At 35.1% G+C, this 12500-nt stretch overlaps 1 protein-coding gene across 1 annotated transcript in view; it reads right to left on the minus strand.

Moving 5' to 3' along the window:
• Positions 1-12500, minus strand: part of LOC118446420 (uncharacterized) — a 156053-nt gene that overhangs the window by 47390 nt on the left and 96163 nt on the right. The window contains exon 4 of the mRNA XM_085659430.1: positions 6693-6765. Within this exon, the coding sequence (XP_085515556.1) occupies positions 6693-6765 (73 nt within the window). The remainder of the gene's footprint in view (positions 1-6692; positions 6766-12500) is intronic.

Here is a 12500-nt window from a genome sequence, read left to right on the forward strand (position 1 = left end):
TGACGAATAACAAAAAAAAAAAAGAACAAAAAGAAATATAACTCTTTTCATTTTCTTCGAACTTCGATCAATTTTTATTCTAATTAATTTTGAAATCTTTATGGTTATCTATTCGAAAAGTAGTAAAGTTAAAATTTTGTTTCCTTTCCTTCTTTTTCCTCGTCCTTTCCCCCTTGGGTTTGAACGTTAAGTACTAACTCGTATGATTCTACGATGTTCATCATCACGCGTTAACCATCGTTGGCAAAATGTTTTTCTTCTTACTGCTGAACGGACAAACGATTTTCCATCTGCCTTAAGTTAAGTCGGCATTCCGTCTATGACGTACATACATACCTTTACAAAGCTCTCGGTGTCGCCAAGACGACATCGTGGCTCGTCGTTACGAGTTTCTTACAAGAACAAAAACATAAAAAAAGGAAAGAAAGGAAAGAAGAAAAAATATGAAAAATCGTGGTGCGTTTCCAATTGAATCCGCGCGTCTAACGAGCGAGCAGATTCACGTCCGCGTGGCCACGTATGGCTGGGACAAATGGTCATGGATCTTGTACAGTAGAAGTAGATAGATATATAAGTACATACATATATGTATATATATATATATATATATATATATATATATATATGTATGTACTTATGTTCTCGCTACAAGGAGAGAATTCCGTTACCAAGACGTGGAAAGCTAAGGAGAAAACGAGTAGGAACGTAGTCGTTTCCGATGATGTCTAAAGGCTAGGAATCGCGCGACTTTCCTCTGTGATGCGGAAGAACGCCGGAGTTCATGAGATCGAGTTTTATCAACATAATCCATCTGAAATCTCAGCCGTCATCGCAACAGTTACGATCGTAGTTACGTCTTTAACCGACGTAAAGAATGAAAAAAAAAAAAACAAAAAAGAAGAAGAAGAAGAAGAATATGTTTGCTTCGTGTTCAAACGTGTTAAAACGAAATTGATCTCTGATTTTATTTTTAGTTTTATTTTTATTTTATTTTTATCTATAGAATTCTTTTCTTTATCTTCGACATCACGGATGTAAAGAATGAAAAAAAAAAAGGAAGAATAAGTTTGCCTCGTATTCACATCTTGAAACGAAACTGATCTCTGATTTTATTTCACTTTATTTTTTTTTTTTTTCATTTTTATTTTATTTTTATCTTTTTAATTCCTTTCTTTACCTTCGACATCACCGACGTAAAGAATGAAAAGAAAATGAAAAAAAAAAAAAAAACAGAAAAAAAAGAAGAAGAATATATTTGCCTTGAGTTCACGAACTGATCTCTGATTTCATTTTATTTTTATTTTTATTTTAATTTTATTTTTTTAATTCCTTTATTTATCTTCGATATCACCAACGTAAAGGATGGAAAAAGAAATAAAAAAAAGAATACGTTTACCTCGGATTCACGCGTTGAAACAAAATATATCTCTCTGATTTTATTTTATTTTTTTTTCTTTCTATTTTATTTTTATCTTTTTAATTCTTTTCTTTATCTTCGATATCATTTCGAAAGGAACCAAAAAAAGATTTATTGATTTATCGACTTTATCGAGAGAAAAAGATTTCAGAGAGAGAGAGAGAGAGAGAGACAGAGAGAGAGAGAGAGAGAGACAAGATCTTTAACGATCCCTCAACGATTCAGATTCACGAATCCAGGAAGCCGCGTTTTAAAGCGTTAAGGGAAGAAGGAAGAAGGGTCGCATTCGTTCGAGCTATGGTGGGGAAAAGGGGAAATGGTGGCGGAGAGGGACCGATGCATCGCGTTTACGCGGCATTGTTGCGCTTGGAGAAAGATAAAGAAAGAAAGAAAGAACAAGAGAGAGAAAGAGAGAGAAAGAGACCGGCTCGAACGAAACAGAATCTAATCTGATCCGCGTTCGGGTCCACCTAATGGGCAAGCCGTGTCGGTAAACGCACTACGTTGGACTCTTCCGAGGCTTTTGCTGTCCCAGCAAGCAAAAGACTAAAGTCGTGTTCGCCCTGCCCAATGACGATATCACAGTGACGCAATCACCGTACGTAATGCATCGTGCACGAAGAAGGTGAGAGAAGAGAGAGAGAAAGAGAGACAAAGAGTGAGAGAGAGAGAGAGAAAGAGAGACAGAGTGAGAGAGAGAGAGAGAGAGAGAAAGAGAGAGAGTATCGAATGTGCCAATGCACGAAACTCTTCTCGGTCCAGGAAAACAAGGAGTAAGAAGAACGGTTGTAGGTGGTTAGAGAAGGTGGTTGGTTGGTTGGCTGCCAAGGAGAGAAGGGCTGTCTTTGAAGGTAAGGATAAGAGGTGCCTTATATCGTTCCTGTTAATAGGTGATACTCGAAGAAGGGTTTCCCTTTACGCTATCGCAACTGGTCGAACGAACGGCAACCTTCTAGGAGAGCTTGACCTTTCTGATAAGATCGATGAAAAGGGTTTTAACGAGCGCGCGTTCGTAAAGCTTTACGGAAAGAGGATAGGAGAGGAGAGAGAGAGAAAGAGAGAGAGACAGAGAGAGAGAGAGAGAGTACAAATGGAGGCGATGAAAAGATCGATGTTTCTTCTCTCTTTTACCGTGTTTCCGAACATTCGTCCTCGCGGAAGGATCTCCGTTTCAAAGGCGAGCTTTAAATAGCTATCTGCGTTTATATACTATGTAAGTATCTATCTACATATATACAGTTATATACGTAGATATATATATGTGTGTGTAAATATATATGTAAATACTTAGACGAGGATGCATTTTAGAAATAAATTAATTAACAATAAATTCGAGAATCCTTTAGTCATATTATTTTTTTTTGTTGTAGGAGAGAAGAGAATCGCTCTTAACAATGTTATATTCCTTCGAAGTTATTTCTAAACAGTTTATTTTATTGAAATGGTAATCATTGGACGGTGTCAATCGATGCTTCGTTCGAAACGTTTACATTCGGTAAAGTCGAATTGTTTTCGTGTTTCTTCGAAGTGAAATGAACTGAACTGAACTGAATTGAACTGAACTAAATTGAACTGAATTAAATTGAACTGAACCGAAGTGAAATGTAGCGAAGTGAAGCGAAATGAAGTTTTCGTAAAATTCGTTTAAATTATATCAGTGACCATTGAATTGACTGGGAAATTTACTCCAAGTATTTATATATTTAGGAAATATCCCGGGTACACGTATTGTCTTCTCTCATACACCGTTCTATCGAATATGTACGAGCTCGTTTTATAGTTCGGATTTCGTCGTAAAATGATCATATGATTTTTTATGAATTATAATCAGTGAGTTGTTCCGCATTGGAGTCTGGTAAATAAGTGTATCGACAAGGTAGATTCTCTCTCTTTCTCTTTCTCTTTCTCTCTCTCTCTCTCTCTCTCTCTCTCTCTCTCTCTCTCTCTCTCTCATTCAAGCGCTCTAAGGATTCTTCTTACGGGCTTTTGCATACGCGAGAGCTCTTCGTCGTAGTGCCGACCGGAAATGCGAGTAATCGTATTGTTAAGAATATCATTACTGTGCCCTAAGAGCATGCACGTTCTCCTTTTCTCTTTCTCTTTTTCTCTTTCTCTTTCTCTTTCTCTCTCTCTCTCTCTCTTTTCTCTTCTTAGTTTCTTTGTACTACAGCAAAGGTAGAAACGAATTGATAGGGAGGTGCGCGGGTAAAGCGGAAGTGAATGGGTCGTGGCCAATACTTGGCTATACGGTTAACTCGATAAGAAAGCTTCGAGAAAGCATCAAGCGAGCGACGAAAGCGAATTCTCGAGATAAGATTAAAGTATTGAGCACGAGTATTGTGAGAAGAAAGACGAGAATTTTTACGAGAAAATCACGACTTTTCATGATCTTTTAGAGGGATGCTTTCGATTATCACAATCGCGTCATTTCTATAACAATATAATGAAATTTTACGATTTGTAATGGAGTGGTTAGGTTTATAATTTTACGTTTTGTAATGGAATATTTAGATTTATAATTTTACGATTTATAATAGAATAACAACGAGGTTAATTAAAAATTAAAATAAAACAAAAATTAGAATAATTATATAAAAATCAAAATAAAATTTCGTATAAATCGATTTATCGATTCCGCGTAGATAAGTCAATTGTGCTTGTAATTAACGCTTAATATCGTTTCTCAATAAAAAAAAAAAAAAAAAGAAGAAAAAAGGAGTAAATCGTATACGAAAATATTTTAATTTCATAATTACGATGTTAATACAATATAACATAATATTATATATAATATAATGTTATATATATATGCATATATATATATATATAACCAATATAATATAATGTTATATATATATATGCATATATATATATATAACCAATATAATATGTTATATATATATATATATAACCAATATAATATAATGTTATATATATATATATATATATATATAACCAATATAATATAATGTTATATATATATATATACTCCCAATAAAATTTTATAATTTCTAGTTTCCTGTTGGAGGATATGCCGTTATACGAACACCTGTTAACGTATTAAATACGAATAGTCCATTACTTATACGTTATTTGCCCTATTATCTATAGTAATTATGTTAGCACCAATAATAATCGTTTTTTTTTTGTATGTAAGATTGTACGTCGTTACTATAGTAACATATTATTTTTAATATACTTCCGAGTTTCGTATAAAAGAATTGAACGTTGTTATCGATATTGGCATTGGATTTGAAATCGTACCTAAGTGTTGCCAATTGAAAAAGTTAATAATAAGTTACATACATACATAGCTAAACATAAGCATCGTTCTCGCATGAACGTATTAATGTATGACTTGTTCAACGTTCTAACGTGGATTGGAATAGGTACGAGATATGTGTGGGATTTATATCATACGCCACATGTATATATATATATATGTGTGTGTGTGTGTGTGTGTGTGTGTGTATATATGTATATGTATACGTACATACATATACACGTACATACTTATAAGCGTATTATATTCGAAGATAGGATGTTGGAGAAACGATCGACAGGGGAGTAACGTTTATACGATACTTATGCTCGTTTAACATAACCCTTTCTACCTCCCCCTCCACCCGTTCTCTCTTTCTCTCTCAATCTCTCTCTCTCCCCCTCTTTTTCTTTTCATGTGGTCTCAAAGGAAAAATAAAAGAAAAAGAAAGAGAATAAAAGAAAGAGAGAGAGAGAGAGAGAGAGAGAGAGAGAGAGAGAGAAAGCTCTCCGTTAAAACGCTCTCTCGGAAAGCAATCGATATATTCGCGATAAAATTGCTCATCTGCGATCCAGCATCTCCACTCTTTCTCTCTCTTTCTCTCTCTCTCTCTCTCTCTCTCTCTTTCTTTCTGTTACTCTCTCACACTCTTTCGTACGCATTACAGACTCTTTTGAAAGGTACCGTTTGCGATCGCATCGGCTTAGTGAAAGGCGTGCGTAGCTCGCGTTAAATTATCGCATCGTTAGTCGAGTAAAGAGTCGAGTAAGAAGAAGAAGAAGAAGAAAAAGAGGAGGAAGAAGAAGAGGAGGAAGAAGAAAAAGAAGAAGGGAAAAAAGTAAAACGAAAAGAAAAAAAAGGAAAACGAAAAAAGAAGAGGAAAATAAGGATGCAAATATACATACATACATGTATATATACCTATACCTATATAATATATCTTGACATTTTTCTCACTCTTCTTCTTTTTCATTTTATATATATATATATATATATATATATATATATATATATAAATATATAATGATTATATCTGCTATATTAATAGATTTTTAATACATTTTATACATTTTTTATTCTTTCTCCTTGTTTTTTTAAATTTATTTTTCTTATCCTACGTGGCTTGAGAATTCTTAGAAAAGCCAAGGGGGCCTGAATTATATCGAAGTGCACGCGGTCGCGCTCGCGCACACGCGGTTGCCCTTCCTTCGGTGAGAATTTATTCGACGACGTTATAATGTACAAGACTCGACTCGGCATTAATGTATCTCTCGTGAAATCGGTGTCCTCGGAATCGCGCGACACGCACTCGATGTTGTTGCGACTTTTTTTCGGGCTTGGCATACCGGTTACGGGACAAGGCGCGCTTTCGCATTGCCGATCGACATCGACCGTACGGATCTCTCTCTGACGAGTCCTCCTCTTTCCTCTTTTATCTATCTGTCTCTCTCTCTCTCTTTCTTTCTCTCTCTCTCTTTTTCTTTCTCTCTCTTTCTCTTTTTCTCTCTATCTCTCTTTTTCTCTTTTCGTACCTCGAAATATTTTTCTCGAGCTCTCGATGTCGTCGAGTCGTTCCGATAATTTACGCTCATTCCCTATCCATTAACGGCTACCGTGCAATGAGTGCGAATATGTTACAAGTTATTTATTTTTCGATTGGGTAGAATCAAATGTTTGCATATATGTGTACGCGTGTATGTGTGTATCAGTTCTAAAAGAAATATGTCTGTTTCACGATATGCATGTAAAATATATATATATGTAATTTTTACTGTCATTTATAATTCATATATATATATATATATATATGTAAGATACCTCAGGGCAGGTATATATAATTATTATTAAAGTAATTATCTTATGTGTATGGGTATATGTTCATATATATATATATATATATATATGTACATATCGATACGACAGATATCAAGGGATTTATATTATAGAAAAAAAAATTTTATTTCCCACGAGTATATCTAATAACTTTCTTTCATAAGTGAACGTCTTCCTTACCTTCGAGTCTTCGTCTTGATCAACAACATCAACGTCGTTATTCTCGTCACCTCGTGAAATCACCTCGATCGTTCTGCAACATACATAGTAATAAAATGAAGCGTGATTAATATCGTTAGACGTTCATTAAATCAAATGATTCTGAAAACGGAATTTATTTTCCTCCGTTCGTCTTTCTCCCTCTCTCTCTCTCTTTCTCTCTCTCTCTCTCTTTCTTTCTCTTTTCTTTGAGAAAGCAATATATCCCTCTCCATTCTTTTCTTTTAACGTCACACACCTGGTAAAGCCGAGATGAAAAGGAACTCGGTAATAAAGTCGAGTCTCGTTATACTCTGAGGACGATGATATGAGAGAGAGACAAAGAAGAAGAAAAAGAAGAAGATGCGAAAAGGAGTTGAGAAAAGAGGAGAGGAAGAAAAGGAGGAGGAAGAGGAGGAGGAGGAGGTGGAGGAGGAGGAGGAGGTGGAGGAGGAGGAGGAGGAGGACTCACGACTACCTGGCGGGCAAGGCGCCGTGCAATTACCAAGTTGCATAATTGCACCGTGGCAACGGAGTGAAAAAGTAAATCACCCATCGCGATTCAACACATACGCACATCTACACATACACACATATATATATAGACATACACACATATACATATACACACACATGTGCGTACGTACGCGCAATTCTCTCTCTCTCTCTCTCTCCCGTTTTCTCACTCTCATGAACGTGTAATATTACTTTATTAACAAAATGGGATAATGCCACGGTGTGTGACAAATTGGGAGCAACGCACTCTCTCGCACATGGTGGCCGGAAAAAGGCAATGCATATTCATGAAAAAGAAGAAGAAACGAGAGAAGAAGAAGAAGAAGCCAAGCGTTGGTGGGACCGACAGAGATATTTTCTATGGTGTCTTATTTCTTCGTAAGCTTACGCATAAATGCGCGTCAGACATTTACGTACGCCTATCTAATTCGAAGTTCGCACGTTCACTTCTATGGGTGTTGTTAGTAGTAGTAGTAGTAATATTAGTCGTAATAGTAGCAGTAGTAGTAATAGTAGTAGTAGTAATAGTCACTCTGTCTTGAGTTACGGATGTCATGGAAACGCATCGTATACGCTATTGTATGCGTAGAATCAATGACGTTAATTTAAATCAATTCCTCTCGTTAGTTTCTTTACACGAGATTCTCTCCTTGGAATAAGGAAATCTCGTATATGGGACATGATCGTACCCATTGAGATTGTATTTAATTACCATGGTCCTTACTATGATTACAATGTCTTCAATTAAATAAAGGTGAATTAATTGCATGAGATATCAGTTATATTTATAATAGGTATTTAGATTCTATTGCTATGGGGAAATTTAATGTGAATAAAATTTTTACTTTAACAAATCAATAAACTTAAAGATACTTAATATGATATCGTTACGATCTAAAAAAAGATTTTTCGAACAATTACAAGATATATTGGTAAACTATTGTTTTATTACTATTGTTTACTATCTTATCATTTACTATCGTATACCAGTAAACTATTATTCTATTATTATTGTTATATACTATTGTATATTTAATATTATATAGATACGATTTTGTATTATTATTATTTTTTATTATTCATACTGTCGTACTTTTCACAGAATTATAGATATTATCTAGTAAATATTATCTTCTACTATTATTATTATTATTGTTATATACTATTGTATATTTATCATTTTTTACTATTGCATTGTTATACATCAAACAATTACAGTATACTCTAGTAAACTATATCTCATTAACCAACGGTTAATATTTTTAAGACATTGCAAATGCTTCTTATGCGTTTGGCATACGTAACGCATATGTGTATATATATATATACATATATATATATATACACACATATACACATATATATATATACACAACGTATATAATATAGTATCACAGATCAGTGTTTTGTAACAGGGAACGACGGTACTCGTTCGAAGTAATACCTTGTCTTCTTCTTACGGTCCGGTGACGCGTCGCACGATAGGCCTCTGTGTTCGTAGATTTTAAACGACGTTCCGTGCCAGTAAACGTAGCTGCACCGCGATTACAGTGAGAAACGATCGAAGCTTGTAAGATAACGACGACATCGGCGACGCCGATGCTTTGTCCTCTCTTATATCGTTCTCTCTCTCTCCCTCTCTCTCTCTTTTTCATTCTCTTTTTCTATCTTGTTCCTTCATTCTCTCTTTCTCTCTCTCTCTCTCTCTCTCTCTTTTACTCTTTCTCTTTCATTCTCTTTCTCTTTCTCTTTCTATCCAATACTTTTCTTTACGATCAAACCGACACAGATCGTCGTTGTGAACTTAGAAATGTCGTGCTTTCTACTATACCTCGAATGTTACGTGTCGGTTAATGCACTGTACCGCATGCAGCGTGTAATTAAAAGAATAGAGAGAGAGAGAGAGAGAGAGAGAGAGAGGGAGGGAGAGTCACTGCCACGTGTGCGAAAATATCAAGAATTTTACGATTCGACGTCGGGAAAAGGAGGTCCTCGTAGAGGATATATCCACGTGGAAATACCGTAAAGGGCAATACGAAGATTACGATTTGTGTAATACGTGCTTTTGTACTTGGATAATAGGATTACTGCAATGTGCTCTTTCTCTCTCTCTCTCTTTTTCTTTTTTACTTTCTCGAACCTTGAAACGTTTATTGAATTATTATTTTTTATTGTTCTTGTTTTTTACCGTCCCTGCTTTTATTTTTTTTTTTCTCATATTCTCCTATCGATTTTATAAATTAAATCAGAATATTTATGGATCTTGCAACATCACGTGATCATCCATACAAGAAAAATATGATATCGAGTGGACGCAATTTATTAATTATGAATCGACAAGTGGAATGATATGCGTAGGATGTAATAATATTTAGAAAGAAAAAAAAGAAAGAAAAATAATGAAACTCGAGTATCACCGATTTTTTACCATAAACGATTTTGTGTATTTTTTGCTGTTTTTTTTCTTTCTTCTCTTTTTTTTTTTTATCACCCAACAATTTCACACGAAGAAAAGATCTCTTAATTGTGGGTATAATTTTTTTGCAATAATGGTCTAAACGTCGAAATGAAAATTGAATAAAGACAATTCGATATGTTCATTTTGATCAATAAAAAAGAAAAGAAAATGAAATAAATATATAGGTGGAGAGAGACGGAGAGAGAGAGAGAGAGAGAGAGAGAGAGAGAGAGAGAAAGAGAAAGGGAAAGGGGGTGGTTGACTGCGTATTGGAAATAAGAGGATGCCCGAAGCGCGTGCTCGTAGTATATTTATGGTTCCTGTCCATGGTGTCGGCCGTAACCGTCAGTTTGTTTGTTATAAAACAAGCCGCTGGTTTTCGCACATTGTTTGCCACGAGTTAATCAGTAAACCCTTATTCGCCGCCTTGTTATTAATGCGTAATTGAATGTTGCGATTCATTATTTCGACATTATATTTCATTTCAAGTCAATTCAATCTTTTTTAAAGGTTTAACATTTTAAAGACGTAAGTAAGTAAGTAAATAAGTTAGTGAATAAGTAAGTAAGTAAATAAATGAGAGTATTTAAATCACGATGGAAATGTTTTAACTGTCTACATGATAACGCGTTTACATTACGTTAAGATTATATTACCATTTCTCAGCATTGATAATTATTATTAGAAATAAATTCGTTCGTAATGATATAATATATATATATATATATATATATATATATATATATATGTATGTATGTATGTATTTATGTATGTAAGCGTGACTTATTACGATTAAGTTCCTATATCTAAACTCGTTTTAATTTTAATAGACCATGAAAACAATTACTCTCTTACAATATTGAATTTTTAATTGGCTTAGCCGAGAAATATGCATGAAAAATTCAATATTTTCATTAAGGATTATTTCCTCTCTCTCTCTCTCTCTCTCTCTCTCTCTCTCTCTCTCTTTCTCTTTTCCTCTCTCTAAAATATCCGTTAGAGATTCGAAGAGACTTTACGGAGAAACACGTTCGACTAATATAAATCTAGGTATCTCTCTCTCTCTCTTTCTCTCTTCTTTCCTCCCTTTTCACGACACTACTATGTGGCGAGCGTAGAAAGACGACTTTACAGGCATCTACGCGCGAGTGTAATCTTACACCGGTTAAGTGGTTCCACCGGTGAACGCATTTACCGGCACGATCATCGCCTTCCTCTTTCCTTTTTTCCTTCTTTCCTCTTTCCTCTCCCTTCTCCTCCTCCTCCTCCTCCTTCTTCTTCTTCTTCTTCTTCATCTTCTTCTTCTTCTTCTTCTCTTTCTATCTTCTCTTTCTTCACACATACACACCTTTTACATAGCCTCGCACTGACGCGGTACTTTTCTCTCTCTCTCTCTCTCTCTCTCTCTTTCTCTCTTTGTCGATTGCTTTGGTCAAGCAACGAGAGCGCGAATCGTCGAATGTGCCAAGGGGTGTACTGTTATAGTTAACGCCGCGTAGTAAAACTTAGTGCCGGGAGTCACGCACCGTCCTCGCTCCTGTCAGCCTCTCAGAGTAGACTTACTCCGGTAATTAACCAGTAATGAGCTACGACCAGGTACGTACTTACAAGAGCGCGAACGGGATAAATGAAGTCTTATGGACGATATACACCAGCTGCCGACGTAACGAACGATATATGAAAACGAGAAAGAAGGAGAAAGAAAGAAAGAAAGAGAAAGAAAGAAAGAGAGAAAGAGGAAGAAAGAGAGAGACGTAATGGAATATAAATCTCGTGAGAATGCATTGGCAGCGGTAGAAAAGGGAAAGAGTATGTTGGTTGATTGAAGGGGCGGGAACGAGCATAGTCGTTACATCGAAAAATTCGTTTCCAGGTGTCTAACAAAGTAGCGGACTTGATGGGATAAAAGAAAAAAAAGGAGAAAGCTCAGCTCGCTGCCGAAGTTAACGAAGAATCAAAGAAATAATGGCTTTAACTACTTTTTCCTTACCTCCATGATCTTTATTAATGCCGTTGAAAGAAGAGACGAATGGTTTAGAGCAAATCGATATCGTTGATTGATATGATTTTGTTGGTGTTATGAAAAAAAAAAAGAAAAAAGAAAAATAGAAAAAAAGAAAAAGAAAAGAAAAATAAAAAAGAAAAACAAAAAAGAAAAATAGATATTAAGAAAAACATTTGTTTTATTATTTCAAGCAAGTATTATTACTTGATAATATATATGTCGCAGAAAACGAAGAATTAAAAAGACCAAAGAAAGAAAAAAATATGTGTCAATGAAGTATACGTGGAGATATTGTGAATTCTAGAAAAAAAGAAAAAAAAAAGGATATCGAGTTATTATTAATATGTTATCCTTATATACTTGACGGTTTAACGCAAACCTGTCAGTGATAAAAATGGAAAAGCAGAAGAAACAACGATCTCCCATTACATAGTCTATCCTAAGTATCCAGGCATATATTCATCCCTTGAATATTCGAAATTACAGTTCTCCTTGGGAGAAATATCATACGACTAACGTTAAACGGTCGACACTTTCCAAATCCGTGTTATCTCAGCCAGTATAAAGGCCCGTAACGTTTGAATAATTTCGCTAGCCTAAGCCATCGTGTAAAATGGTTGAATCTTCAAATGTCTTTGGTATCATACCTAAGGTATCTAACATTGCTTAACGCACAGTCCCTTATGAGTTACGATACTTCGGGCAATTTCGTACTTCGGGCAAGACGTTTTCTTCTTCCTTACTATTGACGACGTAATGAGACGTCTCTTCGATACTTTAAGCTATTCCTTTTTAGTACGCATCGTTTTCT

This window comes from Vespa mandarinia, chromosome 9 (genome assembly GCF_050613455.1).
Source record: "Vespa mandarinia isolate Hongniang chromosome 9, ASM5061345v1, whole genome shotgun sequence".
Classification (NCBI taxonomy): Eukaryota; Metazoa; Arthropoda; class Insecta; order Hymenoptera; family Vespidae; genus Vespa; species Vespa mandarinia.